Source organism: Theobroma cacao, chromosome 2 (genome assembly GCF_000208745.1).
Source record: "Theobroma cacao cultivar B97-61/B2 chromosome 2, Criollo_cocoa_genome_V2, whole genome shotgun sequence".
Lineage (NCBI taxonomy): Eukaryota > Viridiplantae > Streptophyta > Magnoliopsida > Malvales > Malvaceae > Theobroma > Theobroma cacao.
In genome coordinates, this window is record NC_030851.1 from 8,635,296 (window position 1) to 8,660,675 (window position 25,380).

The window sequence follows — 25,380 nt, forward strand, 5'->3', positions numbered from 1 at the left end:
GTAGATGATATTCTCATCTTTGGTAGCCATATGAGTATTATTAAGGAGACTAAATATTTCTTGTCGAATAACTTTGACATGTAAGATTAAGGAGAGACAAATGTTATTTTGAGAGTAAGGATTTTACAAAGTCCTATGAGTATTATAATTACACAATCACATTATATCAAGAAAATATTGAAAAAATTCAATAAATATGATTGTAAACCATGAGTACGCCTTATGATCCGAATGTAAAACAAAGGAATATGTTAGAGAGCCTGTTTCTCAATTGTTGTCTCAAATTATTGTTACACTCATGTATTTCTCAAATGCTACGAGACCTAATATAGCACAAATAGTGATAAGGTTAAGTAGATATACTAGTAATCCTGATATAAATCATTAGACAACATATTATTGGGTACCATATTATCACTATTCCTTTGTTTTTTGAAGGGTACCATATTATTGGGAATATATTATTCGGGTTATGTCGCTGTGCTCAAAGGCTACAATGATGAAAATTGATCTTTGATTCAAATGAACTAAAGCTACCATAAGATATGTTTTCACATTAAGTGGAGTTGCTATTGCATGGAAATCCTCTAAGAAACATATATTTCTCGATCCTCTATGGAATTCGAGATGATAGCCATAGATACGATGGCACAATAAGCGGAATGACTTAAACATTTATTAATGGATATTTCAATTATTAAAAAACCAATTTCTACGATCTGCTTTCATTGTGATAATCAAGCAGCTATTGTGAAATGTAAACGAAAGAACTCAAATGAGTCAAAGAGATAACTAGATTTGAGGTAGAAAATAATTATGAGTCTAATTAAAAATGGAGTAATCACGTTGGATTACATTCTTTCTTCAAAGAATATTGCGGATCTATTAACAAAAGGACTGGCTAGAAAACAAGTCATTGAATATTCAAGAGGGATGGGACTTGAGCCCATTAATTAAAAATTGCTAGCAGTGGTGACCAACATTTTTGATTGGAGATCCCAAGATGAAGGTTCAACGCGGTAAAAACAAGTTGTTTAGTGATTGAAGAAGTACCATCTTTTAAAAGTTTTATAGTCTTACCATATTTTATGGTACTTAATGTAGCGATTAGGAAGAGCACACGCTCTGAATGAGTTCATAGCAAATTATGCAAGGTATGCTTCCGTTATACATGTCCTTGGAGAACTTACCTATTTGATTGTGGTTGCGAGGCCGTAACCTATGAGATTGGGTTTTTCTCCAGAGCACTCAAGAAGCAAGATACGAGTTCAAGGCCATTAAAGCACGACCATGTTTAGAACTAAATAAAAATCCCATACGATGTGTGTGATGAATTGAAGCACGGGCTAGAAGATTGTAGTTCAAGACACAAGTTCATTATGGTTCTTTCGAATGGATTTTCTCATACTAAGTAAGGTTCAAGTCCACAAGACACCTTCTTTGAATACGTTGTAAAAGATTGTTTCTGTATTTCTTGAATTTCAAATCCTGTGGAGGATTGTTAGCTTTTTATTTTATTTTGGTGACTCAAGATTTAATGTGTCTATAAAAAGGTATGACCCTTGATTGTAGAAAGGCATATCTCTTTGATAATTAGAAGCACACATTTGTTCACTCCATGAATAGATGTGTCTGTATAATGAAGAGACACGTTAGTGATATTTTACTATTTATAAATACCATTCCCTTATTGTTGAAAAGAACATTTCATCTCCTATATCTTGACTTAAAAAATTCTTCTAATCCCTTTTTTCTCAAAAGTTCAATCTAAACATTTGGTGTTTTCAAAAACTCTATTCTACTACATTTTAAAATTCCTTCAAGACCATTCGAGAGATTTACAAGTTCGCTAGATTTCTATTTGAGTGCACATTAAAAGATCTTTGAGTGGTTCATTGTATCTTGGGAGTAAGACGTCATCAATTACTATTTGTGCCGTTGTATCTTGAATGGTTCGTTGTGTCTTGGGAGTCAGCGCCTTTCATAACGTGCCTCGAACGGTTTTCACATTTAAAACTCTTTCTTAATTCTTTTTGTTGTAAACTATTGAGTTTTTGTTATTTCTTCATGTGTTTTTCATTTTTTCAACTATAGATTTCAACAATATATATATATATATATATATATATATATATATATATATATAATATNTATATATATATATATATATATATATATATATATATATATATTAAATAAGTGAAAATGTGATGGGAAATACTGTAAGTACTTCACATAATCTTTTCCTTTTCTTAAATAAAAAAATATTTGGTTAAAGTTTAAGTCAAAATATTTTTATTCACATAACTAATAACGAATATAAAATAGTTGATAGCCACAATTTTTTCTTCAAAAAATAATAATCAAAAGGCATAATACTTGAAAAAACTCTGAGACTATTTAAGAAAATTTAAGTAAATCTTGATTTTTTTATTACATTCAATCAAGTCTCTGTATTTTTATTTTGAATCAAATAAGCTTTTATAACTAATGGTTGACAAATTACTATTAGTAAAAATATCACTTATCATTTTATATCCACATGACACTGACATGTCGTTGATGTGGAAGGTAAAAATTATCACATGATATCGATTATGATATGTCATCATGTTATATCATTATTAATTATGATATATCAATATGTCGTGTTAGCGTCACACGACGTAAAATGATAAGTGACATTTTAACTAATCAATTATTAATTATAATGATTTATTTGGTTAAAAAAAAGTACAAGGACTTAGCTCAAACTAAAGGTATAAGAGCTTGATTGAATGTGATAAAATAATAAAGATTTATTTTAATTTTTTTAAATAATTTAAGAATTTTTTAAGTATTATGTCTAATCAAAATCTAGTATAGATGGTCAATAAAGACTTTCAAATTCAGAATTTTAAAATATTCTAGAAAGTGATTTAGAATATGTAGTCTTTTAAAAGATTTTGTTCAGTAACCTTTTTTGGACATAAAATGGTGGAGGAATATATTAACTTCATGTTTCTCGCCATCCTCTATTAAGCAAAAATTCTGAATCAGCTAGTTGATTAGTAGTTGATATTAGTATTGATCTTGTTTAGTTATATTTCTAGTAATTGTTGTAATTCAAAAAAGTCATGCAATGTAACTTTGATGAGAAAAAGAAGATGGGATGGTTAGGCCAACTGCCAAAAATGAGAATAGATTGAAGCAATGTAGATACTTAAATTTGACATTGGAATTCTCATATTGGTCAAAATACCTTAATAGTGTCTATACTTATGTATTTTCTTAATTTTAATCTCTTTATTCAAAATTATAATAATTTAATCTTTTTAATATTTTTCTTCCGAAATTACTTTTCACAAAACTGACGTGACGCTGATATGGCACTGCCTTGCTGACGTTAATCTAATCAACCTGCATAGATGATTTGTAAATTTTGAAATAATCTGCCCTCTTAAATGGCATCGAAACGTGGAATAACAGCAATTACTCTCAACGGGACACCATGCATATAGACATTCACCGGAGAAAAGAAGGCGACGTGGTGGCAGAGAAGAATGGTGTGCATTTTCCCACCAAAGCATGTCAACTGTTAAGGCTCTTTTGTCTTGGAGAAGATTTGACAAACATATTAATTCCCTCGTCAATGAAACAGCAATGCAATTGAATCCAAATGGTAGTAATATTTCATATGAATGAGTAGAGCCATAGGGCATGTATAAAGGCTTGATCGTAACTTGTTACATATAACCCTTCTTTCTTCTCCAAGTGTAACAACTAAAAAGACATATCATGATATCTCACCTTGAAGAAAAATTAGAGAGATTACGCAAATGCATTGTCACATTGATATTTAAGCGTGTGAATTAAAGCTTCAAGCAGAAAATAAGCGACAGGACATACTGTATACAATAATGAAGACAGGACACAGAGGATACGCTGTATACAATAATGGCAACTGAGAAGTAAGATAACATCAAACTGTCAAACTCCAAGGCACACATTACATGCCTACAACCACCAAGTCCAAGTTTCTAAGACATGATTTTAGTTCTTCTGCAAACCTTATAATAGAAAATCCTGAAAGAACGCAGCTGCAGCATATGTACATGACCCAATACAAAAGAAACAGGGGAATCTGAACTTCACTGCCTAGCTTCCATCCAAGAACTTATCGACCTTGGCATTGACACTTGCAGAGAGAAACTTCATGCAAATAGGAGGGTTGACATTAAGAAGAGCTAGAATAGCAGCTGGGACACTCCACAAAGAATCGCCACAGATGAGGCCGGATGCTATAGCAGGTGCAAAGTCGGTGGCCCTCTGCCTGTTCTTCCTCTCCCACAAGAAGAGAATCAAACTCCCGATGCACATGTCTATTGCAAAGTAACCACCGAGGTAGAACGGGATGGCCATGCACATTGGACTAGGAATAAACCTATAAATCCCTAACCTGGTCTCATAACGCTTCAAAAACTCTTGAAGCAAGTTTATAAAAATGCCAGCAAGGAAGAATCCGATAACAAGATTCAGACAATTCTTGGGAAGGGAAGAGATACCGTCGACACCAAGAAGGGCAATTCCACGATATAAGAGACCGTAGGGTGCTGGATAGGTGCCATTGGGGTCACCAATTGGGTAAGCGTTGTAGAAGAACCAAAAGACCAATGGTGTCAGGAAACAACCCATTGCCGTCCCAAGTACTTGGCTGAAGAACATAGAGCGAGGAGATGAAAGAGTAAGATATCCTGTCTTGAAGTCTTGCATGAGATCAGATGCTGTGGAAACAATGCTCATCATCACACCACAAGATGCAAGCCCAGCAATGACACCACCATGTTCAAGGCCAACCCATGAACTGAATATGATGATGGCCAATTTCCCATAGTTGGAGGCAAGAGACCAATCCGTGAGACCACAACCATAGGCATTGCAGAAGGCCAAGACAGGGGCAATGGCATAAGCAACAAGAATGTGATACCATTTTAGTTGGTGGAAGATGAAGGGAACTGCAATGATGGATATGACCGCCAGGACAATGTAGCCTCCCATAGCTACCTTGTTTGGGATCTGATCTTTTAAGAAGTATTCAGTTCGCCTGCGTTCATCATAATTTGCAATCTGAGCAGCCTGATCTGTAACATCAGGGGTAACAACAGACGAGCCCTTGCTGAAGTTTTTGGCTATAAGGCTGTGTATGGTTTTGATTAGCATGAAGAGAACATGGTAAAGCCCATCCCCAAGCATCATAGCAATAGCAATAAAAACCTGTCAAGACAAACCAAAGTTTGACAATTTAAGATCCTAGTCGAACAACTAAGACTTGGATCACCGCAAAGTAATTTACACAACAAGGAGGATAGAGGAAAATTGTGTTGGTAACTGGATAAGAGAAGCTAATACCCTGTATCCTTGGATGCCATGGAGACTGCTTGGACTTAGATTAGCACTATACCAGATGCCTTTCTTGCTCTCAATCATTGGCCACATAATTCCCCATGAGATTATGGCCCCAATAAGCAAAGATACATTCACCATATAAGGGCAAATCATCCCAACGCCAACATAGGTTGATGAGAAATCAAAATAGAACCTATAAGACAACGAAATTATCATGTAATCAACCTCGTCAGTCAAAATATAGTCATCAAATTAAAGACCAATTACAAATTCCATCTTTGCTAATTTTTTTTAGTCTCATTTTTTGCAAATTAGACACCATCATTTGTTATGTTCAAGCCATACTTCTTGTTGAATGCTTGGAGACCGAAAGTAGGGAAGTTAGAGAATCCGCAGCCATCAACAGCAGTGTAAAACCATTGGAAAAAGGCGAAAAGGAAGCTGAACACAAAGCTTTTGAAGAGATACACAACTTGTTTCCTACAAACGTCATTAATAATCAAAGACATAATCAGTGAGGAAATAAGTTTTAGGCAGACAAATATGAAATAAAATACAAAATTTTAAAATCATATGATAAAGAGAGAAACAATTTGTGCTTAGTGTTAAGAAGTATTGGTACATAAAAGGGTAAATTTGGAATGGTATGACCAAATATACTTACTTAGCTAACTTGGCACCTTTGGGCGTGTGGAAACTATTGATAAGGTATGCAGTTGCCGTCCCGCTGGGGTATGTTAGCTTGTATTTCAGGATCATTATCTGGGAACAGTTTGGTTCCAAGTATTAATAAAACTTTGACTTTAATCTTCTTGAATTTGAATGTGGAGAATATATATATATATATATTATACTAGTACTATAATGGAAGCAAAGCTTCAATGAATTAAATAACAAAAGTAAAGAAATACTAGTCAGCATTTGCTTCGTAACCTTTCTGAGGGGCACAATAGAGAACAAGCCAACAAAGCTGACGACAAAGAGAAATCCCATCATCCAACCAATGGATAGTTTCTTCACATTCTCAGGCGTATTTCCACTGTCTCCTTGACCAGCTACAAGAGGACTCATTCCCAACAAGTAACTTGCAGTGCCACCTAATGATTCACCCACAATTATTAAAAAAGAAAAACAAAAAAGGGATGTTATTAACAGATATAATATAAAGATCCATTGCTGCGTTGAGTATATATCAAAGCCTTTACGACAGGGATTGATTTTAACTTTTAACCCATGATGTGCAGATCATATACAGCATATATATATATATATAGACAAAAAATTGTGAACAAAAAGAAGATCAGATCAAACTCAAGGACTAGAAAACAAAGCCATCTAAGTTTAAAGACGTACTGCTGAAGGCAATTCCAGAGGAGGCGACCACACATGTTTGGATGACAGTATTCTCTTGCCTGGTGAAAGGCTGCTTCAAGAATCCGACCTTTGCAAGAGTCGTCGTCCATGCCTTAACAATTGCGAAACCCAACAAACCAGCGGCAACGTTGAGGGACGGTATCACACCGGTGGTGAGGTTGAGCTTGCAAACAATGAAGTTGAAGACCAGGCTCAAGAGAAGGCTAGTTACCACAGCCCTCAGCGTTATTTGGTTCGTCCATGAGGGCACTTGCGTGTTCCTGAAAGCATCCTCGACGAAAACTTGATCGGTTTGGAAAGCTTCGGCTGTCTCATGAGAGGCTGTCTCCCACTCTTCTCCTCGTTCTCCGGATCTCTCCATATGGAGTCTTTCCCCCTATCACTCCCAGGCAAAAGGTTGAATACAAACGCTTTGCTCTCTCCTTTTGGTTTCGAGAAGTAAGAGTCCCAGGAGATCCCAGGTTTAAATTTGTATCCTGCTACGAAACGGAATTACTGAAATCCAGCTACGCGTGACTATATATGTACACTGATCCAAAGGCTGAGGGAGTTGGCAGTGCAACAGTTACAGGGTGGCATATTAATACCCAGCCATTTTAAGGTTTGACCAATCGGAAAAGAATCTTAAAGGATCTCAATTTAATAAGCTTTGACGCCCACCTAATTAATTCCGTCTTAGGTCCATGCATTCCTAGGTAGTCCACGAAATTCTCTCTCCCCATATTCATTTGCTCTGCTCACAGCTGTTCTCTGCGTAGCTACATTTCCACTCCATCTAATATTTCAATACAAAATTCAAAATTAATTTTTCTCCTGAATAAACCAAGAACAAATTTAAATGCAATCAACGTTTTATCATAAATTAATTATGTATTTATATTTTATACACTATTAATGTAGAAATTTTATATATTATCAATGAATTAAATGTTACCATTTTTTTGATGAAAAAATGTTATCGTTTTATTAATAAATAAATTTAAAAAATAAAATTAAATACTCGTAATTTTAAATATTTGTTTGTAAGACAGGTAGGGTAGAGCCTTGAGCCAAAAGTTATCAGCATTTTTCTCTAATGTTCTCAACAGCACTGATAAAACTTCCATATACTAATAGTATATTTAAAGTAAAAAATTAAATATTTAAAAAGCAAAAAAGGAGAAGGAAGGTAATTTGATTTTCCAAAGACTTTTTTTGTGTGTGACAAAATGAGGTGGCATTCGATGTAATTTCCAAATACTCAAAAGACGTTCTTATAGAAAATAGCTGGCCTCGTAATCTTCATTGCCGTACATGGGAATTGCGTAAATGTAACGTGGGTCGGAAAAAATTCACAGATTCTAAATTAACGTTTTGGTTAAAAAAAAATTTAAATAAATAGATCTTTAAATGTAAATAACAGAATAGATGTGAATATAATATCAATTCCGTTAAAGTGTTTGTGTTATAAATTTTATATTAATAAAAAATATGATGAGTTTAGAATTTATAAATAAAAGCTTTCTTACACTTAGCATGTATATTTTTAATATTGAATATGTGAGTTGGTGAACCTCTCATGAGAAATATTAAAATAGAAGTAAACTCGGACTAAAGTAACTCTTTCTTCTCTATGGGTAAGCATTTGCACAATTGAATGAAAAAGAATATCTTTAATCCCTAGTTAGTATATTTGGTCCGCAAATGTGTATACCTTACATAAAAAATTTCTTACAAATTCATTTTATAACGAAAAAACCGGTCTAAAAAATACAACAGGTATAAAACTTGGTCTTGGCATTTTGAAGCAGGAATAGGAAAGAGTGATTTTGTACGGAGGTCTCCTTGTAATTTAATTTCTTTCTGGCTGTAATCGCGGTGTCTGTGCATTGCTCTTTGTTACACCGGGCACGTCGTTGTTATAGTTGTAGTTAGTTGTTGATTTTCCAGTGAAGTAGGCCTCCGATGTGCTTCTATATTTACAAGATTGACAAATTTCATATGCTTCGAAGACAAAAGTGTGATCAAGATTCCAGATTGACAAATTTACACATAATTTGACTATATGTATATAACCTTCTTTTTTCTTTTTTTCTTTTTTTTTGTTTGAAGAATTGGGACTACATAATAAGTTTGAATTGGTGATGAGCTCTGAGAATGACTATACATATGCTAGTAATGCTCACAAGGAATTGCAAAATGTTTGTTACAACAATGACTTTATACTCCACAAATGGATGTTACAACAACGTCAGTCGTTTTCTGCCAAATAACACACTCTCTCTCTCTCTCTCTCTCTTTTCTTCTTTAAAATACCAAATTTAAACAGAAACGGAAAATGTAAAGAAGATGAAAGCAAAATGAACTTAACAAGTGACTTTCAACAGGATTCATTACTGTCTTTCCCTTTCCCGCTGAAATTAGCAGAATTTATTCTCCAATTCTGTCTGCTTTCTTCAAATTTATCTAAAGGTTCCAACCATTTTCAAAAATTGTCCTGTGGTTTCAAAGCACCCAGTTCCTGGTTCAGAAAAAAAAAAAAAAAAAAAAAAAAGTGAGATTCAACATACATATTTGAAACCACATATAAATACCAGCTTCAAGGTAACAAGGTTTTTACCAATTAGTATCAAGCCTTATGTATAACATCATAGAATTAACTGTTGATCATAAAAAGAATACAAGCACAATTATTTCTACAATTATTATCGCTTATATTACTCCATTTAGGGGGGTGCTTAGCTGTCAAGCATTTGTTTAAAATCTTAAGTATACCTTTAAGAGAAGACTCTTCCAAATAAAATCCCACTGAAAACAAGGGCACCAAACCACTTGTTAGACACAAACCTGTAAACAAGAGAAAACAAGAAATGAGAGAGAACAGCAAACCACAAGCTGAGTACAAACGAAAATGAACACTAAGTCAAAATCAGATCTCCAGATTCTCCACTAGCAAGTATTATAAAAGGTTTAAGATCCTTGTGTATGATCTGTAACTTTCGTCTATTCCAATCCAAATTACTGCAGGCAAATTATATTAAATTTGACAGGCCAAAGACTTTTGAAACTTATTACGCACTTTCTATTGCAATCAGCACGACATGTGAGATTAACAGTCCGTATCTGCCAAGCTAAATGTCCAGATGCAGCTGCCAGAAAGGCATAATATGGCCACCCTGCTCAAAAGTGATTTAGAAAACTTAGCAAAACTAAAGGTTACCATAAGCAAACCGCACAAAAACTAAATACAAGGCAAGCAAATACCTATATCAGCATTGAATCCACTGAGAGCAAGACTACTTATGCATGCAATTCCAAACCCAGCAATCCACTCCTTAGTTGAATCCCCAAACCTCAAGGCTGTAGATTTAACACCAACTTTCATATCATCCTCTTTATCCTGAATGAATAGTTATCATTGTCAAAGAAAGCAGCTATCCTTGAACCTTTCTGCCAGCAAATCCTACTTTTCATACTCCCAACAGATCTTGGAATACAAAAATCTTTAACCTATATAGATAATGTATCTCACAGAAGTATTTTTTTTTTTTTTGGAGTGGAAGGAAAAGAATACAGAACAAAAGCAATGTAAACAGGGTTGATTTTATTAACAAATAAGTTTTTCTCTTCTTTTTTTTTTCTATCTTTGTGGTCTTACAAACTTATAAATATGGTGATCTACTAGTAACCATAAATTTTTTATATATAAAAAGTTAGAATTTATAAAAACGCCATTGTCAGCCCCATAAATCAACTATTGTCACCCATAAAACTGTTTTTATCTCAAACAGACCTGTCTCAATTGTCATTGCAAACCTGTCACCCCTCCAAATCCCAACCAGAGTTAAGATGTGAAAAATTAGTAAAGTCTAGTTTATAAAAAAAATAAAAATTGAACATACAGAACCATACTAGCTCCCCAAACTTAAGAATAACAGGCCATTTCAAGCTAGGATTTATTCCACTGAAAGCTGTAAAGAAAAGCATGAAGAACTTATGGCTTTCAAGAGATAAAGTAGTACCTGATGTGCATATATTGTATCATACACAAGAGTCCAGAATACTCCAGAAAAGTAGAGTGGAAACACAATGGCTGGATCTAGACTCCCTTTAACAGCAGACCAACCTAATAAGGCTCCCCAGTTGAAAGTCAAACCTAGATAGGCTTGGGGCTGACTCAACGAGATGCATCAAAGGTAAAGAAATATACAATACTGAGCATATGAAAGCAAAAAGAAATATGCAAACATCATTACCCAAAATGTAAACCTCTTCATGAGAGGATAAGAGAAGACTAGCAACAAGGATGAAGCCCCCAAAACACGGCTGTAAGAAATAGTTAAGCAATTTCAGTTATATGAATCACAAGTCTTGTGCCAACCATGTCTATTGATCTCACTAAACTTGCAAAGGAGATGGAGAAAAGACGAGTGAAATTCAGACAATATAAAATAGAACTCCTATGGTTAAGCAAATACTAAAGGAATGGAAAATCCCACTTAAAATCATGAAAGGTGTTTGGTAAAGTTTTCATTTAAGCAAATAATTTAGAAGATAACTGAAACAAGGGCAGGAGAATGAACTCTAACCTATAATTATTAAGTTGAAGGAGAATTCCAAGACCCAAAAGCAGTTGAAACCCAAGAAAACAAATCCCTTGGAATGGTGTCAAAAGACCACTTGCAACTGGTCTTAGCTTTGTACGCTCTACCTGCGTGCAAAATGCTCCCATATAATTACACTTGTAGAGCTGGCACATGCCAAGAACTAATAAGCAGAAATTAAGATTACAATCCCGCAAAAAAAAGGTGAAATTGCGAGTAAAAAGGGTGAAGAAACGATTAAAGTTACCATAGTATCAATATCCCGATCAAGGAGGTCATTGATGGTACAACCAGCACCCCTCAAAAGCAAAGCCCCGCAACCAAATAGAGCCATCATCTTAAAATCAGGAAGATGCCCAGGTGTTGCTGCTAATGTAATTGACCTTCAAAAACGAAAAAAGAGTTCCATGCTCAAGCAACAAAATTTCAAACAAATTCTAAAACCAATCAGAGCACAACTAAATTAAAAGAAGAATGGGAAGTCTTACCACATACAAGGCCAAGCGAGCAACCATGTTCCAATGGGCTTGTCGAGGCGGGCAAGCTTAGCGTAAGGCTGAATTCCTCTCGGCAAATAAACGTCTATCCACGAAGGAACCTCCACAACATTCTTGTTATTGCCACTACTACTATGCTGCTGATCACCTTTGCTCGAGCGGTCCGCGACTCCTGAAGAAGTCGATATCCAAGCAATTCCTGGACTGAAATTTGAGAGGAATGACAGATTTTCCTTGGAGATTCTGAAATGATCACGAGAATTTTCATAATTGGGAAACAAAGGAGAAAATCGAGTGAAATGGTTGCTAAAATGGGGATTCGTAATCGTGGTTGAGGACGACGGCAATGAGGAGAGGATAGAGACTGAAGAAGAGGGAGAGGGTCTGAGGAGGCTGCGTGAGGCGCGACTGAGCCGAAATGACGCCATCTTTTCAGTCTTCACTCGTACTTAGGTTTTGGGTTTTGGATAGAGGGCTTCACCGTTTGAGGTACGCAGCCGGGCAGCCTAAACGGTGCCGTGTCTCTCATTATTAAGTACAAATACCGGACTGGAGATCGACCTTCCAAGAATGTCTGTCGTTTGCTAAGCATCCGCACAGCTCAAGAAATGAAAAGTAATTGACGAGGAATTATGTTGTCCGAGGGTAGGGATGAACAATTCCTATTCACCCGATGGATTCCATAGCGATCTGCCCTGAATGAAACAATTTTCTTAAAGACGGGCGTGGCGGAGCGGAGCGGAGCGTGGGTTTTTCTTTGCTGGTCAGAGGTTTCTGGTAAATGTCTCCCGCCCCGCATATGAAATTATCATTTTATTTTGATTAACCTTCACCTCGTTTTTAGTCTGCTTTTTGTTTTTTTTTTTTCTATTAACATATAGTAGATATTGTTTTAATTAATATTTTCGTGAATAATTTTTGTTTTTATGTAAATTAATTTATTACTTTTATCAGTAAAATTATCAAAAAAATATACAATTCAAAATTAATCTACTTATTTATATTTAATGATATTATTGTAAATTTATTGAGCAATTTACTAGATGGCATTAATTAGGAAAAACAAAACTACATTGCTATGTACAAAAAGTGTAAATCACAATAAATTTAAGTAAAATTTACTTTATTCTTTTTACAAATTTTTATATTTCTTACTTTTACCCTCAAATATATATATATACAAAATTTAGCCTTCGCTTTAACACGGTCTTACATTTTCTCCCCCCACAAAGCCACGGCCTCTTGACTGCAAGCAGGATGGTAGTCGACCTATTTGATGCATTTTTGATGAGTATATTTTACATTTTCTTTTTATTGTATATCTTGCTTCTTAAAATGGAATAAAGCACCACATATTCTACTTCAAATAAGAAAAACACACCACATATTTATGCTCAACAACTATACCCAATGATAGAAAATATTGGCTTGAATATGCCCCAAACATTTTTGGAGGGATTCTATTTTTTGACACGGACCAGCACCTGCATAGCATCTAATGATCATTTTCGTTAATAAGAATTCTTCGCAGTCTGTTAATTTTTGTTAGTGCACCAACAGAACGGTTCAAATAAACACCACGAAAGGAGAGATAAGCGTTGTTACTCTGGCATCTTGCCTTGTAGAAAAAAAGAAAAAGAGAATCAATGTTTCAAAGGGTAAAAAATTGCCTTCTGGCACAAAAAATTTACAGTGACTGAAGAAATAGAGTTGCACATTTTTCTTCTATATATTAAATAACGTACGTATGGTGATGTAACAATATATTGAGGAACAGTATTAGAATAAATCACTAGTAGCTTGCTGTGGCAATGCACTTGCCGCAACCTAAATTTTACCAATAAAATTTAACAGCAAACAATGCTTCCACGGCACAGATAAAAATTCAGAAAATTAATTTTTTCATCTCAACTTCATTGATGCAAATGAAGTTGCCAAATCCATGGCCTCATTAATGTGTGATGCATCCGTTCCCTGAAATGAAACACATTCCATATATTACAAAAGATATGGCATGCAAAGAAGTTGAGTCTGCGCAACAGCATGCAACTGGATTCAAGTATTAAGAAATACAAATCCAAATATTTATCACAGCTAAGTGAAGTTTAAGCACCAAGTTACGAACCTGTCCTGTAGCCAGACCACCCTTCCCTCTGCCGCACCTCCCCTTTAGAGGCCCAAGTGCATTTGTCAACCACTCTGACACTTCCAATAGCTTGCTCTGGGCTGATTTCTCTGGCACGCCAGCATAAACGACAGCCTTGTTTGTAGTTTCATCAGTGCTGAAAACCATAACTGGCATTCCCTGTTCATTCAATCACAACATTTTTCACAAATGTGCATGAAACAAATTTTGAAACGACTCAATTAATTGAAAAGAGGTAAGGCCAGAATTAGCTAGAAACCTTCTGCTCAATAACTTTTGAAACTGCTTCACGAAGAGCAGCTGCATCTAAACCAACATCAATACGGGAGACACAGAAGGTCTTTCCCTCTGAGGCAGCAACTTCAGCCAATTCTGTTGCTATCTTGACAGCTTTCTGCATATTTTCTTCAGCAATCTTCTTTTGTGCCTTTTTCAGTTGATTCTGATAAAACAAACGATTTTTTAAAAATCTAAGACCATAACACACATTGATGAACATCAAGAAAAGGTTTAGTATTACAAACAACTAAACAAGAAGATCAAATCCGGAAATGTGTTCCTCCAACTCAAGTTCTAGCATCAGACTTGGTTATATGTTTGATGCAGACACATTAAATTTTCCAGGACTTTCTACTTGCATTTACAAGGTCATATCCTCATACCCACATCTCTGCTTTGAAGTATGTAATATGGGTCTAACATGCATATATTAAGGAATGTGTTTCATTTCAGGGAAAGGATGCATCACATATTCCATAAATTACAAAAGATATGGCATGCAAAGAAGTCAGAGGCAACATACGTGAGAATAACTAAATTTGATGTTGATACAAAGTCTTGTTTAGATCAGCTATGATACCTGAAGTTGGGCGATCTTGCCCCTAATATCAGCCTTTTTGGCAGCAGGAATTGATGCTGAATCCACACGAGTTTTTAAAGAAGCCACTTTCTGTAAAGATGCAAAGTAAAATTTCAAAATGGAATGCAAATAAAGTATAATACTCCTTGTTGCAGGATGTTTTTGTTTAACAAATGGCATGAAATCACCCCTAAATGAGATGAAAAGGAGAGACCAAGCGTTTTACAATCTATCACAGTTTAGCTAGTTTTGTATAAAAAATGATGATAACTGCACATAATGTATGAGAATGCATGAGGAAGCAGGAGACGTATAACCAGAAAGCAATTACATGATCAACCTTACTAGGTAACAAAGGAGCTCTAAAATCTGAATACCTATGGTCCAACCATAAGAAACTAGTGAGGCACATTTCTATGGTTCTTTTCTGTTCAAGGGGAGTAAGAGAGCAGATAAAATCATAGTCATAACAAAGTTGAAAACTAAATACCCAAGAAATATGCCCTAAAACAAAAGTTCAGGAAAAATGGAATAAATTGAACTGGAAACACAACATTAGGAAACATGAAGACAAAAACACAGAAGTCACCTTAAAGCAAGAAGAATAAGGTCACGTTTGGTTGGGGGAATAGCTAAGCCATTCCCCCTCTATTCCTGACAAAATTTTATCCCCTTGTTTGGTTTGCATGTGGGGAAGGAATAGCCATTCCAAAAGGAATGGCTATTCTTTAAAATTGGGTAAAAGCTTGGAATAGCTAATAATACCATCTTCCCCCATGGTATTAGCTATTCCACAACCATGGGAATAAAATTCAAATGTTTTGGACTAAACTGTCCTTATTAGTTTTTAAAATTACAAACTTAAACTTATAAAATTAATATTTTTAATTAAAATTAAAAAATTATTAATATTTTCATATTTTAATAATAATGTATTTAAATTATAAATAAAAAATTAATATTTTAAAATATTAATTTTTAAATTACTAAGTGCAATTTAAATCAAAAAATGAAAAATGCAAATAGAGAAAATTAAATCTTATTATAATAAAAAGGTTAAGTTATTAATTATATATTATAAAATATTTTAAATTTAAAAATTAATTAAAAGTATTAAAATTTTAATCATAATAATATTTAAATTATAAATTAAATTACCAATTATTAATATTTTAAATCAATTATAAATTATTAATATTTAAAATATAAAATAAAAACAAATAATCATAATAACATTTAAATTATAGATAAAATAGTAGTATTTTATAATATTAATGATTAAATTATAAATAAAATATTAATACTTAAATAATCAATTATTAATATTTAAAAAATATAAATTATTAATATTTAAAAGATAAAATTAAATAAAAATAAATAATCATAATAAAATTTAAATTATAAATAAATTATTAATATTTAAATGATAAATTATTAATATTATAAATAAAATATAAATTATTAATATTTAAAAAATAAATTGAAATAAAAATAAATAATCATAATAACATTTAATATTAATGATTAAAGTATAAATAAAATATTAATATTTAATCTATCAATTTTTAATATTTTTAAATAAATTATACATTATTAATGTTTAAAAATAAATAATCATAATAACATTTAAATTATGAATAAAATATTAATATTTTTAATATAATAATTAGATTATAAATAAAATATTAATATTTAAAAATAAAATAAAATAAAATAATCATATATCTAATAAAAAGTATTTTTATCTTTTTATTTTCTATTCCTTTCTTATTCCAAAGTTATTATTGCCAATCAAACACTGTAATAAATTATAATAATTATTTTTACCCTATTCCATTCATTATACCAAACTACGTAATACTTATTCTATTCTATTACTATTCTTGTCTATTCCGTGAATCAAACGTACTATAAGAGTAAAATAGCAACAACAACAAAAATAAAGGAATTTGATAGTAAGAACTTCCAATCATTAAAAGTTTTAGAGACCCAAGTACAGAAACTGACCTTCTCCAGCAAGCTTACTTCAATCTTGGATGCATCATCTACCTCCTTTAAAAGCAGGTCAGCCTGTTCCATTGCCTTCAAAGCGCTCTCAGTAGTGACAGCAGTTATCCTTCGAACTCCTTTAGCAATTCCCTCCTCAGATAAAAGAGCAAAGGCTTTTGCTTCCCGTGTATTTGTTATGTGTGTACCTATAAACACCATTAAATCCACTTCAACACAAAATTCATAGCAAGGCTTCTAGTAAAGTCATTCAAATAAAGAAATTAACCTCCACATAGTTCTGCTGAAATCGATGACCATTCTTTGTTTTCTGGATCAGCAAGGAGGTCCTCCACTTTTTGACCAATTGCCACAACTCTAACTGGATCAGGATAAACCTGCATTAAAAGCATAACACAACATAACTACCACAACAAATGTGCGAAGCCAAATTAGAAAGCCATGATGATGAAATTGATTAAGCTTACTTCTCCAAAAACAGCTCGCAAACCATTGATACGCTTGGCTTCAGCAAGTGTTGCCTCCTTTGAATATACATCTAACTCAGCTTTTATTTGCTCGTTCACAATAGACTCAATTTTCCTCAAATGATCAGCATTGATAGCACCATCTCTGTTCGGATCTAATAACATTGGATCAAATTTTAGCAATAGCTTAAACCATACTTCAAACTAAATAGGATAAAATTAGGTCAAACTTACCATGGGAAAAATCAAATCTCAATTTTTCAGGAAGAACAATGGACCCCTTCTGGTCCACATGATTGCCAAGCACTTCCTGCATTTAAATCATGAGGATGAGAAACATAGAAAAGTGATTAAAAAATATAACAATAATATCAAAAAGGACTAACGAGTTATGAAGATCAGCATGTTAAGTGTACCCTGAGAGCAAAGTTCAACATATGCGTGCAAGTATGGTTTGGAGCAACCAACCCACGCCTATCATAGTCAACCTGCAGAAATGATTGAAATACTGAAAAGGTTGCAAATGAAAAGAAGCTATTCATTTTATAGATGAAGAAAAAAATAATTGATACTTGAAAAATAAAAAGCTAATTTAAAATGTATGGTTTTACCTTACAAGTTACTTTATCACCAACAGAGAATTTGCCAGTAACACCAGAAAGCGAACCAATATGGAGTACAAAACCTCCAAAAATTTGAACATTACAAACTTGAAATGAGCCAAAGGAACCATCAAGAGATCCTGTATCAAAAATCTATGTCCAGAAGAAAATATGTCAGGTGAATAAAGAAAGCAAAACAAAAGTAAGCAATCATTTAACTCATTGCTTTCTTTGTTGATGGAACTTTTAGTTCAATTTCAAAGAACATATGCGCATTGCTAAGGATAGAATCATATAAAAATAAGGGCGCATGCAATAAATGAATGTATTATTTAAGGAAATACGTCTGGATCATAGTTGCCTTTCTTCATCATTATTTTCAAGTAACTTTTCAAACTTAAAAAGTTACAACAAGCAGAAATTTCCTTGTAAAAACTAATAAAACTGTCTATAAAACCTTGACCAATCCCTGCTCAAAGCAACCACCAAATTTCAATCCTAAGCATAATTTACTGTCCATAGCTCCAGGCCAGCAGGCACTTTTCTTCCTTTTTATTTTGCTTTAATCCTCAAAATTCAATCTTTTCCATTCTAAATCAATATTAAAACTTTGATTATCATTTCCCAAACAATAAAGCCCCAAAATTATAAGTTCTTGCTCACAGTATAACCAATTTTTTCTATGTTCGAGGCAACCAACCTACTGTACAGCACTGGATCATACAAACATGAAAAGTAAACTCAAACATTGTTAGGATACAATTTCTTATGCACTTGAGAAGAATACCTGACCACCTTGCTCAGCATAGAAACTTGTAGATTCCAAAACTAAACCAACATCATCGCCAGCACTGGCACTTTCCACAAACTCTGAACCAGTGTAGATGGCCTTTATTACACTGTAATGGTCCTGAAACAGTAAAAGACTAGTTGAGAAACATTAAAACATGGAATACCCATTATGAGAAGGATAGGAATGCATAGCTGACTATTTCAATTCTAAAGAAAAAGAGTAACTTGAGGAACATACTCTTCTGATACTATAAGCAATAAATAATCATTTAGCTCTAATGTTCTAATACATCAAACAGGAGAATAAGGAATCTCATTCAAGACTGAAATGAAAGTTTATCAACCAAAGAATGAAACTTTTAGATAATATCAGATACAAAATCACCAAAAAATCCTTTGCCATCTTCAATGGAATTTTCACCTTATCTTAAAATGTTTATTAGAGAGATAAGCAAATATGTTCCCCACACAGGCATACTGCAGTTGTAATACAAGGATCTCTCAGTAGCCAACACTCATTAAACTTTGCAATCTTTCATACTAATCAAACTCAATGACAATCTAACTAAAGCTCCATCTACAGATAAAGATGCATGCAGACCTGGAACCAAATGAATTTGAAGGAATCATCTGTTGTAGCAACCCCCTTCCTGTGCAATGCAGAGGTAGCATCAGCATCCATGACAATAGCACCACCAGCTTGCTGCAAAAAGATTCAATTAGCATGGAAAAAGGAAAAACCACAACTATGTGAAAATTTCCCCTCTACCTTAAGATAGTTTTGCCTCATAACTATTTTCAGCTTCTTGATGCATCAACTGTTTCCTTTTCGGTTACAAATATAGTCTCTAAAAATGCCTAGCGTCTTTTACTTATTCATTAAAAGGAGAATGTAAGAAAAAAATCTAGCAGATTATTAACAAAGGATAAATGGAATAGATGAATTGAACTCCCATTACCTTATTTCTTGCACTCCTTGACTTTTCCCTTGCCTCATCCATGGCATTATTGAAACCCTCAACATCTACTATCAAACCTCTTTCCTCTGCCATCAACTGCAACAATAAAGACAATTAGGATGGAGAGGCAAATAGGTTAATATATAGAAAGAAAACCAAGGCGATCTGCCTACCTGAGTTAAATCTAATGGAAACCCATATGTGTCCCACAAGATAAATGCATCCTGCCAAAAACACATAACAAAGCTGAATATAGCCACTGGTATAAAGAAAGGAGGTCAAGACTCCTATGCCCAAAACCAAAGTTACATTCCTTTCAGGTTCATATGTATATGTCATCTGCCTCTACAGGCAAGTTCATAAATTTTCTTAAATTATTAGGTCTGCTTTTCAAGATCAACACTCCAAATTCTTAAGAGCATTCACCATCATCAAACTTGCATAGAGATTTTTGAAAAAATTGAAAAAAGTAAAAACAAGTTCAAAAAGCAGCTCAGAAAGCTAGCTTAAAGCTTCCAATAAACCACTCTAAGTGCCGAAAATAAGTAAAAATAGAATAATTCATTCAAAGCAGACTGCGTAATGCATTGATAGTGAATGTTGTCCTCGATGAAAGAAAAAGATAAATAGAAGTGCAGTTACCTGCCCACTCAATATTTTCCCCTGAACATCCTGTGCAGCCTTCTTAAATTTCTCGATCCCCTGAACATAAGTTGACAATTGGCCATGATTATCATTGAAAATGCTGGGCAATACACTAACCATTAGAGGAAGATCATACCTAAAACTGATTAGGTAACAGAGCTAAACAGATGAAATAAAGAAGAGCACTTGATTGAACTTCAAAACTTTAAATATTAGTAGTAATTAAAAGAAGGGGTGAAGTCAACAGCCAAGATGCAAACTTATTATTAAAGGCAGCTTAACACATTGCAGTGTCAAACAGCCCAACCCCCCCACCCCAATTGAACCCCAAAACATGTTTTGCTTCGTTGAAATGGCATTTGCGATCATAAAAATAGGTCAAAAAGGCAAACAGAAAGATCTATTTGGCTATGTGAAAATCATGACACAAATTAGAGGTCCCTGATTTTTTATACATGTTAAGAGTAATGACCAAAAAATTACTCAACCTCACCTTCACCAAAGTCTTTCCAAAACTTGCTTCTTCTGCTGCAATAATGTCCCTAATACGTGTTTCATGCTGCTTTAACTCCAGAAAAACATCACCCATCACTTCCACTACAATACTTACAAGCCTGGATTCAACTCAATAATTAAACACCATGCACAAGTTAATGACATTAGTGTTAAGCTAGTATCTACAAATTTTGCTTGAATTGTTTTAAAGAGGGACATAAATTGCATTATAGATTTCAATTGTTAACAAAACTAAACAACAGTAACATATTGGTTTTTCCTACCTGCTGAAAAATCCCTCTGGAGCTCTCAAGACCTCACTGCCGTAGCGAACAGCACGGCGAAGAATACGTCTTAAGACATATTCACGCCCCTCATTGCCTAACAACCAAAGACAAACATCATGAATCACATTTGCAATACTAAACACAAAGAGCCTCCAAAGAGAAATCCCAGTTGGCTAAATACATGACATAATAACAAATGCTTTGTAAACAAATCTACACTTACCATCCCCGGTTAAATTGATAATGCATCCACCAGAAATAAATGAGAAAGTGTCTATAATAAGGTGCTCAGCATTTAAATAGACTTTTAAAAGGAAAAGAACAATGAAGAGCTGAAATTCAACAAAATCTTGAGGAAAAATGTGTATCATGAAAATGAAGAAAGAAAAATGTATCATATAATATAAACTTGGGGAGAGGATTTGTCATTGTCATATGACCCCAAGAAAGATGCTTTATTTTCAGCAACATCACTGCCCAGCAGCCTTGCTCAAAAGCCGCTCTTAACAGGATAAGTTAATGTAAGTGTACACACCATGAATTGTATAGCAAAAGAAAACCCAGTCTCCTCCACACTGTCATATAAGCTAATAGCAGATGCAAAAGAAACAAAAACTAATCCAATTGCTAGTCACTCTTCTTTATGTCGTACACACATAACATCCTAGCAGTCAACAAAAGAGCCTCCCCAACAATCACAAGAGGAAGAGGAGGAAATTTTACCCTTTTTTCAAAATAAATGATCAATCATGAGAAAGATGAACACTGAATTTAAACAGAAAAAAAAAAAGACATGCAACAAGAAACCTCATGTAAATATGTACCTGGAGAAGCACCATCAGCAATGGCAAATGACAGAGTTCTAATGTGATCGGCAACAACCCTATATGCCATGTCAACTTTGTCAGTATCATCTGGCCCAACTTTTCCAGAATATGGACGTGCGCCAGTAACCTATTAAAAAGAGAGAATTATGAAAAATTATGCATGTCAGTATCGTCTCGCAAAATAGCTTCAGAGTTCGAACAACCATTTTATGAAAGTCAACAAAAAATTAAGAAACCATCAAATGTCATGATATTTGATCAGACTAGCAACTAACGAATATATTCTCTAACAGAAATGGAAAACAAAAGCATATAAGCTATTAAAGTGCTGAGGAAGATCAAGAAAAGTATCATAATTCTTCATAAGCATCAAGCTTGATTTCAATATATACATCACCATCAAGTGTAAGCACATGTCAGTGTTAACATAGATGAACATAATTGATTAGAGCAATTATACAGTGCCCTTTTCCTTTTTCTTCCCTATGGAACATCTACAAGAAAGAAATAGAATTTAGGAAAAGAAAACAATAGTATATGTCAGACCATCTCTCAAACATGCGACATGAGCAAATGTCAACCTTGAAATGACACATTTGTGATGTATATACCTTTAGAAACTTAAAGATTTGATGAATCATGCTATTAATTAACAAAAAAGCAGGGGAAAAGAAAATACAAAAAAAATCTCCAGGCTAACCTGCTGGATAACATCAAAAATGGGCAAGAACACATCAGTATCATAATTGCTCATCTTGTTCTGAAGTACCGAAGTCAGTCTCTCAAAGCCCATTCCAGTGTCAACATGCTTTGCTGGAAGAGGTTTTAGAGAGCCATCACTTTCCCTATTAAACTGTATAAGAGTAATGCATACATCAGTGAAAAATTTTAATGAATCCAACTGTAATCTGCCAGAAAAAGCAGCCATGGCATGCTAACATATAAAGTGGTTAAAGCAGGTTTAGTAATATCCCTATTGTCCCCATATAAAAACACCACACAGGCACAGACACATGTCACCAGGCTAAATTCAGGAATTAACTTTCAATTTTTAAGAGTGATGAGCTACATGCATATCAGATAGGCAAATTAAGAAAATGGTGAAAGGTTAACCATAAGACAATACAACAATATATACCTGAATAAAAACAAGGTTCCATATCTCAATACATGTTGGATCATCATTATTCACCAATGAAGCAGCATCGCGATTGCCAACTCTATCATAATGAATTTCAGTGCAAGGTCCACAAGGACCAGTATCGCCCATCTCCCAAAAATTGTCCTACAAAGAAAGGTGTAATACCAATTAGATATACCATAAATGTAGCCAAACTCTAGAAAATCATAGCAATATGTTAAAATGACTGGATTAGAATAAGGTGCCGATAAACCACATTAATTCTACATTACATGTAGATACAGGTAACTATAAAGATTTTCATGAATAATTCATCTTATGCACTGCAAATATCAAAATTAAACTATACTCTCTATTTCTATCAAATAAATTTTTTCCTGCTTCAAATAAGACATATAGATGACACTAGATCTCAATCATAAAATTGAGCACAGCACAAATGCACAAATACACATATAGAAGGGCATATATATTCAAATTAAAAATTTTGGGAGAAGTTTTAGAATCTATGAGGCCCATAATAGCATAATAACATCCCTTCTTTTCCTTCTCTGCTTCTTTGCTTTCCAAGAATAGCTTTAATTCATCAACAAAGAAGAATAGTGGAAATCATGCATAGGAAGATTCAAGATATACTCTTAAGATAACAGAAACTGTTATGAGCTCTCATGCCTCGAGACATAGGAAGAAAAGAAACATATGAACATACAAGATCACACAACACAGAGGAAAAGAGGACCTCTTTTTATTGCAAAATTTAACAGGAAAAAAGAAAAAAGACTTGAGGTAAAACATACTTTGCAACCAAATGGCAGTACACGTCCAAGGGGTAGAAACTTGAGCCATGTATCTCTAGCTTCATTATCAGGTGGAAGACCAGCTTTTTCATCACCACCAAAGTAGGTGGCATATATACGTTCTGTAGGCAGGCCGTAAACCTGTAGTTCAACAACAAGTAGAAAATGTGGGAACAAAATTCAAAAAGAGCAGAGTACTTGCACCCAGCATTTCAAACCTGGACTAATCAAATTGCTACCTAATTAGTTTATGAAGAAAATACTATCCAAAAAGATATGCTAGACACACGCTAAAAAACTATAAATGTGTCAATAACAAATAAATGTGGATGATATACCTTAGTGAGGAGTTCCCAAGCCCACTCAATTGCATCCTTCTTGAAATAGTCCCCAAAAGACCAATTTCCTAACATCTCAAAGAAAGTATGGTGGTACGTGTCTTTTCCTACATCATCGAGATCGTTATGCTTCCCGCCTGCTCGAATACATTTTTGAGTGTTGTACGCCCTGCTGAGCTTGCTCATCGCTGTGTTGGGATCCACAGTCCCCAAAAAGATCGGCTTGAATTGGTTCATACCTGTTCAATCAATAAAAAAAAAAAACAAAAACGAATTACAATATACTTAACGTAATTTTAGATAACTGCTATAGTATAATTGAAAGCAAACCATATTATAAAAACAGCTCAGAATTACAAAGTTGACAAAATGCACTTCGATTACTTATAAATCAACTAAACAAATATGTCAGGATAACAATAAGAAAAAAGAAATTAAAATAAATCAAGATCCGCCTATTCATCCGTTTAAACTTATAACTGCAACGAAATTGAAAATTCGAAAAGCAAAGCGTACCGGCATTAGCGAACAAGAGAGTGGGATCGTTGAGAGGAACAACTGGACTAGATTTCCAATTGACGTGATTCTTCCCTTCGAAGAACTTGATGAAGGTGTCCCTCACTTTCTTCGCAGACCACTCCATTTCCGGCGGGTCAACACCCGGCATCGTTGCGGATTTGGCGAGAGACGAAAAAGAACAAGGAGGAGGATTGCTGGTGATCGTAGAGAGACAACTAAAACTGAAAACCCTAGATGCCCTAATTCTTGGCGCCGCCACTAGACAAGGATAAGCAATGAGGCTTAAAATATTGTTACAGAGCAGAGTGGCCTTCATTCACATTCTAACGCTAACGCAACCAGATTTTATTTATAGGCGCCTGCGTGTGCGAATATGAATATGAACATATATTTTTTGTATTTAAAGGGAATATATTAATGTTGATAGTCTTTTTTAAATGTCAGAAACAATCTTTTTTTTTTTTAGAAGGATCAATCCTCTAATTTTTTTATTGATTTATCTCGAAATTCTTATCTTTTGATTCCCTTCGACAAGTAGAATCTAGGAATGGAATCCGTTGTTACCCACTTCACTTTAATTGATTACATGTTCGATTCAAAGAGAGGGGTTATATATATATATATATATATATATATATATATATATATATATATATACAT

At 34.0% G+C, this 25,380-nt stretch overlaps 3 protein-coding genes across 3 annotated transcripts; all 3 read right to left on the reverse strand.

Annotated features, from left to right (window-relative positions):
* Positions 3,811–7,225, reverse strand: LOC18608517 (probable metal-nicotianamine transporter YSL7). Its single transcript, XM_007043259.2, has 6 exons — positions 6,739–7,225; positions 6,319–6,482; positions 6,050–6,147; positions 5,731–5,865; positions 5,389–5,578; positions 3,811–5,253 (listed from the first exon to the last, which is right to left on the reverse strand). The coding sequence occupies exons 1-6, from the start codon at positions 7,118–7,120 to the stop codon at positions 4,138–4,140; spliced, it is 2,085 nt and encodes a 694-aa protein (XP_007043321.2). The 5' UTR covers positions 7,121–7,225; the 3' UTR covers positions 3,811–4,137.
* Positions 8,884–12,653, reverse strand: LOC18608518 (4-hydroxybenzoate polyprenyltransferase, mitochondrial). The gene is made up of 9 exons (XM_007043260.2): positions 11,831–12,653; positions 11,590–11,725; positions 11,328–11,449; positions 10,995–11,064; positions 10,761–10,910; positions 10,003–10,138; positions 9,818–9,914; positions 9,514–9,585; positions 8,884–9,259 (listed from the first exon to the last, which is right to left on the reverse strand). Exons 1-8 carry the CDS (start codon positions 12,265–12,267, stop codon positions 9,516–9,518), a joined length of 1,218 nt encoding a protein of 405 aa, XP_007043322.2. The 5' UTR covers positions 12,268–12,653; the 3' UTR covers positions 8,884–9,259; positions 9,514–9,515.
* LOC18608519 (alanine--tRNA ligase) lies at positions 13,426–25,095 on the reverse strand. The gene is made up of 23 exons (XM_018115744.1): positions 24,718–25,095; positions 24,202–24,440; positions 23,864–24,004; positions 23,064–23,210; positions 22,626–22,778; positions 21,923–22,052; positions 21,096–21,192; positions 20,810–20,930; positions 20,314–20,373; positions 19,845–19,895; positions 19,672–19,767; positions 19,314–19,415; positions 18,708–18,830; positions 17,930–18,073; positions 17,735–17,806; positions 17,553–17,628; positions 17,319–17,473; positions 17,120–17,228; positions 16,852–17,039; positions 14,845–14,934; positions 14,245–14,427; positions 13,965–14,144; positions 13,426–13,813 (listed from the first exon to the last, which is right to left on the reverse strand). The coding sequence occupies exons 1-23, from the start codon at positions 25,034–25,036 to the stop codon at positions 13,742–13,744; spliced, it is 3,048 nt and encodes a 1,015-aa protein (XP_017971233.1). The 5' UTR covers positions 25,037–25,095; the 3' UTR covers positions 13,426–13,741.

Coding starts and splice junctions, on each gene's coding strand:
- LOC18608519 (XM_018115744.1), bottom strand. CDS start 25,036: ATGAAGGCCACTCTGCTCTGTAACAATATTTTAAGCCTCATTGCTTAT. Junction 21,193..21,922: donor TGCTGATGGTGCTTCTCCAG/GTACATATTTAC, acceptor TTTGGTTGTTAG/GCAATGAGGGGCGTGAATAT. Junction 17,229..17,318: donor TGCGAGCTGTTTTTGGAGAA/GTAAGCTTAATC, acceptor CTTTTAATGCAG/GTTTATCCTGATCCAGTTAG.
- LOC18608518 (XM_007043260.2), bottom strand. CDS start 12,267: ATGGCGTCATTTCGGCTCAGTCGCGCCTCACGCAGCCTCCTCAGACCC. Junction 10,139..10,760: donor ATACAATATATGCACATCAG/GTACTACTTTAT, acceptor CTATTCATTCAG/GATAAAGAGGATGATATGAA. Junction 9,915..10,002: donor TGGATTCAATGCTGATATAG/GTATTTGCTTGC, acceptor ACTTTTGAGCAG/GGTGGCCATATTATGCCTTT.
- LOC18608517 (XM_007043259.2), bottom strand. CDS start 7,120: ATGGAGAGATCCGGAGAACGAGGAGAAGAGTGGGAGACAGCCTCTCAT. Junction 6,483..6,738: donor CTCTGGAATTGCCTTCAGCA/GTACGTCTTTAA, acceptor GTGAATCATTAG/GTGGCACTGCAAGTTACTTG. Junction 5,254..5,388: donor ATGGCATCCAAGGATACAGG/GTATTAGCTTCT, acceptor TTGTCTTGACAG/GTTTTTATTGCTATTGCTAT.